The sequence below is a fragment of the Bos javanicus genome, chromosome 8 (assembly GCF_032452875.1).
Source record: "Bos javanicus breed banteng chromosome 8, ARS-OSU_banteng_1.0, whole genome shotgun sequence".
NCBI classification, from domain to species: domain Eukaryota; kingdom Metazoa; phylum Chordata; class Mammalia; order Artiodactyla; family Bovidae; genus Bos; species Bos javanicus.
Genome location: NC_083875.1, coordinates 23,495,424 through 23,500,251, shown reverse-complemented (window position 1 = coordinate 23,500,251; position 4,828 = coordinate 23,495,424). Strand labels below are relative to the sequence as shown.

General features: G+C 42.5%; 1 protein-coding gene across 1 annotated transcript; it reads right to left on the bottom strand.

Moving 5' to 3' along the window:
• Positions 1-2,491: 2,491 nt before the first annotated feature.
• On the bottom strand, positions 2,492-3,743 carry LOC133252529 (interferon alpha-G). Its single transcript, XM_061425173.1, has one exon. It carries the CDS (start codon positions 3,220-3,222, stop codon positions 2,653-2,655), a length of 570 nt encoding a protein of 189 aa, XP_061281157.1. The 5' UTR covers positions 3,223-3,743; the 3' UTR covers positions 2,492-2,652.
• Between the last annotated feature and the right edge of the window lie 1,085 nt (positions 3,744-4,828).

Below are 4,828 nucleotides of genomic sequence, written 5' to 3'. Positions count from 1 at the left end.
CAAAGGAGAAAGGTATATCTCTTGTTCACCATTCTTTTTTTTTTTTTCTTGTTCACCATTCTATTGTTAGCACAGAGTTCATAATTAATCCAAAAAATTATTCACAATGAGTATTCTTAGATTTTTCCATCATAGCTCCCATCATAAGCTTCTATTCACCTTACATCAGAGCTGTAATAGAAGTTGTTAATAAGCATCATTAGCTGGTTGAGTACATTTCTGTTGAGCCTCTTGGATCATCATTGTCATCTCGCAGTGGAGCTGTAGTGTCTGTGATGCTAGGTAAAATCAGCCTCATGCTCTCCTGATTTCAGAGTCTATGTGATTTTACGTTCTTTTTCATTTCATATTTTTCTGGGCAGGGGTTTTCTTGCTACTTCTGAATTACTTTCTGTATCACCTTGAGGTTAGTAGCCTAGTACGAAAGTAAAAATGGGAACATAAAGGGTCTGTACCATAATTTTCTGTAATGTTCAACACATCGATTTTCTTCTCCATTCAGCTTTCTTGGAAAGCCATCATTGTATCGGATACACTGAGGCAAAAAAAAAAAAAAAACTAATGCAAATCTGACTTTGACGAGAGTAACAGACGTGAAGTGAATCCCCAGGTGAGTAAATGTCCATGGGACTTCGTTTGTTATAATCTTCTACCTACTCCAGTATGGTTCCTGCTGATTGATTCCACCACAACAGCTCTCAGTAAGGTCAGTTCCATCTATTTCCCATGTAGTGAATGGTTTCAACCATGGAGCAGCTTCTTGACATTCAGTTCAGTTCAGTTCAGTTGCTCAGTCATGTCCAACTCTTTGTGACCCCATGGTCTACAGGACGCCAGGCCTCCCTGTCCATCACCAACTCCCGGAGCCTACTCAAACTCATATCCATTGAGTCAGTGATGCCATCCAACCATCTCATCCTCTGTCATCCCCTTCTCCTCCTGCCTTCAATCTTTCCCAGCATAAGGGACTTTCAACATCCAATTAATCAAAATAATGATACCTTACCATTGTATGTGACTGAATCTCATGATTTAAAATAAATCCAATCTTGAACACTGATATGAGTTGTCTATATATCAAATCCATGAAATCCCTTCATAAGCAAAGTATTTCAAAAAGGGAAAACACTGCAGAGCAAAAAAAAAAAAGAAGAAAAGAAAAAAATCCACCTTCTACTTTAGGTCCCACCCTATCGTCTCCTCCAATTCAGACAGCAAATATCTGAAAGCCATGTTCTAGATATTATCATTACCTTCTCTTCTTCATCCTTTCGTCTTGTCCACTATGGTTTCTGCTGATTAATTCTACCAAGCAAGCTCTCACTAAAAGGTCAATGTCATCTCTTTTCCCAAGTAGGAGGCACTTTCCATCTACATGTTCATGAATGCATTGCCTCTTAAGTGGTTGCAGCCTTTGCATCTGTCTTCTCACCATTCTCTCTTGTCCTGTTAACTTACGGCTACTCTCTCTCTGCTTCCTTTGTGACATTCCCTCCTTTTTAAGGTTAAGGTCATGGAACTCAATTTAAGTCCTTTTCTCATTCTGTACTCTCCTCCCATTTGATCACTTCTTCTGTTCCATGCTTTACACTTCATCAATTGCCATCTCCAAATCCAATGGACATTTGCACTGAAATGTCTCTTTGTCCAGTGCTGTGCTGTGCTAACTCGCTTCAGTTGTGTCTGACTCTTTGAGACCCTATGGACTGTCATCCACCAGGCTCCTCTATCCATGGAATTCCCCAGGCAAGAATACTGGTGTGGGTTGCCATTTCCTTCTCCAGGGATCTTCCGGACCAAGGGATTGAACCCATGCCTCCTGTGGCTCCTGCATTGCAGGCAGAGTATTTACTGCTGAGTGGTGGGGGAAGCCCACTAGTCTAGTAGTTAACTTTTATTTTTATGTCCTCACATAGCTTGATCCACTTTCTACTGAGGGAATTCCATTTTTCTCCTTTTTGTTTTTGCATTCAACCTAACTGATATTTTTTACAACTAATTAATACTATTTTTAAAATAATTAACACATTATTATGAATTAACTGATGATTGTTTCTAGGTTATTTTCCTTAAAAAAAAAAATCAGAATTACAAAAAAGACTGGACTAGTTATGTTCACCTCTATGTTCTGAAGGCAACAAATACCCTGGCTAAAGGACGTGTATTTTTACTTCTAACATGCAAGTTGTAAAAAAGAGTCAAGGAATTGTAAAATGTATTCTTGAATCAAGTTGCACATTCAGGTTTGGTGTTTCTTTTTTAAATAAACTGCAAATGAAGTTTTTATAGGAAGAATTTAATGAGTGAAGAAAAATAATAAACTGCATACAGAGTATATATATATTTTCTCTTAATGACAACATATATATACACAAATATATATGGACAAGAATAATTTAAATCTTTATAAATAAGTAAATAAATAAATGTCCAAGTAGATAAATAAATGGATACATCAGCTAGGGCATCTGTGAGGGACTAGTGCCTATAGAGTAGAACATGATATCCTTTAATATTCCTGAAATCATGTGACATATTGATTCAGTTCAGTGCAGGATGACAGCAGAAATGAGAGTCCTTGACATGGCAGCACAGGAGGACGTGTGGTCTGTTGGTCCATGAGAATCATTTCCGTGTTGAACCAGGTGTGTGTCAGTCCTTTCTCCTGAATCTCTCCTGCAAGTTTGTTGAAGAAGAGAAGGCTCTCATGACTTCTGCTCTGACAACCTCCCAGGCACAAGGGCTGTGTCTCTTCTCTTGCAGATAGAGAGTGAGTCTGTGGAAGTATTTCCTCACAGCCAGGCTGGAGTCCTCCTTGAGCAGGGGAGCCCCTCGAAGCCCCTCCTCCTGCCTCAGACAGAATTGCAGGTCAGTGAGCTGCTGATCCAGTGCAGTGCGGAGCTTGTCCAGGAGGCTCTCATCCCACGTGGTGGCCGAGCCCTCTGTGCTGAAGAGCTGGAAGGTGTGCTGGGTCATCTCGTGGAGCACAGAGATGGCTTGAGCCTTCTGCAACTGGCTGCCACCCAGCGCCTCCTGGGGGAATGCGAAGTCATTTCTGTCCTGCAGGCAGGAGGAAGGGGAGACCCTCCTCAGTTGTCTCAGGAGCATCAGGACCCTCCTGTTGGCCAGGCTGTGGGTGTGAGGCAGGTGGCAGCCCAGAGAGCAGATGGCATTGCAGCTGAGCAGCAGCAGGGCCAGGAGGAAGGACCAGGCTGGGGCCATCTGGGACCTTGCAGATGCTTGTGGCCTGGTGAGGTGGGTGACTCTGTGAACCTGCTCTCTAGATTCTCTGAAGACCTTCCTTCAGGCCTGTGTCTTAAATAGGAGCCCATGGTTTCCATTTTCTGAAAGTTCCTTCTCACTTTCTACTTTTGTTTTTGCTTTTCGTTTTGCACTCTCCAAATGGGTTCTGACAGCATTTCTCAACTGTTAATTTTTTTTTCATTATTGCCTCCCTTTCCCCCCATCCACAGTCTTTTGAGATATTTTTTCTAATTTGCCCACACTGTGAAGTTTTGATATCACAGATGTACTGTGGATCTATTTTATACTCCATGTATATCCTTATACATAGAGAATGGAAGTACTCCACTTTCTCTTTGTATTGAATACATGGTTAAGTATGACATAGGGGACTTCCCTGGTGATCTAGTAAGACTCCAGGCTCCCAGTGCAGGGGGCCCAAATTTGATCCCTAGTCAGGAAACTAGATCCCACATGCTGCAGCTAACACCTGGCACAGCCTAATAAATTAATATTTTTCTTTTAAAAAAAGAATGACATCGGCACTTCCCTGTTGGTCTAGTGGCTAAGAATCCACCTGCCAGTGCAAGGGACACAGGTTCGATCCACCATCCAGGAAGATTCCACATGCTGCAGGGCAACTAACCCCTAGAGCCACAACTCCTGAGTCCATAACTCCTGAGCTCTAGGGCCCATACTCTGCAACAGGAGAAGCCACTGCAATGAGAAGCCCATGCACCACGCCTAGAGAGTAGCCCTGCCTTGTGTAACTATAGAAAGCCTGAGTGTGGCAAAGAAGATCCAGCACAGCCAAAAATAAATAAACAATAATAATAAAAATAAAAAGATAGGAGTCCTGCAGCTTTATTTTGAGGCCACAGCCTCTCCATTTCCCCTTCTGACTGCAGGGAGAGGAAAGGAAGCAATTTGCCCTGGTACTCCAAGTGAAATTGCTGAAGGAATTATTCTAATTTGTTTGTGCTCCCTGTATTAGTCGACTCTGAGCATAGAGCATGTTATGGTAAATATTGCTGCATTGCAAGTTATCATAAAATTTAGTAGCTTAAAACATTTTCTGCACACAATACAATGTCCCGGTCACTATAGCTTTGAAATAACTTACTCCAAGATCAATCACCCTAAATAATAATTGTCTCAGCTCACAGATTCTGTAAGTCAGGGATTTATTTCCACAGGGCACAGAAGGAATGGCTTGTCCCTGTTTCACGATTTTTTAGGGCCTCAGATGCACAGATCACTGGGTAACTGGGGGTGACCTGGCAGTTGGTGGGCACTTTCACTTATAGATCTGATGCTAATAAGCCTCAGCTGGGACCTCAACTGGCCCTGGGCAGCGACGCACCTCTCCATGACCTCTCCTGTGGCCTGGTTTTCCTGTGAGCATGGTGTACTCAGTGTAGTTGTACTTTTTACATGGGGAACTTGAGCTCAAAAGTGAGTGGTCCAGTGAGCAAGCTATTATGACATAATCCATTGATTCTCAGGGAGGGGAATTTTGTCCCCGAGGGGATGTTGGCGATGTCTGGAGACATTTCCAGTCACTAAAACTGGTGATGAGGGCTGA

Coding starts and splice junctions, on each gene's coding strand:
- LOC133252529 (XM_061425173.1), bottom strand. CDS start 3,222: ATGGCCCCAGCCTGGTCCTTCCTCCTGGCCCTGCTGCTGCTCAGCTGC.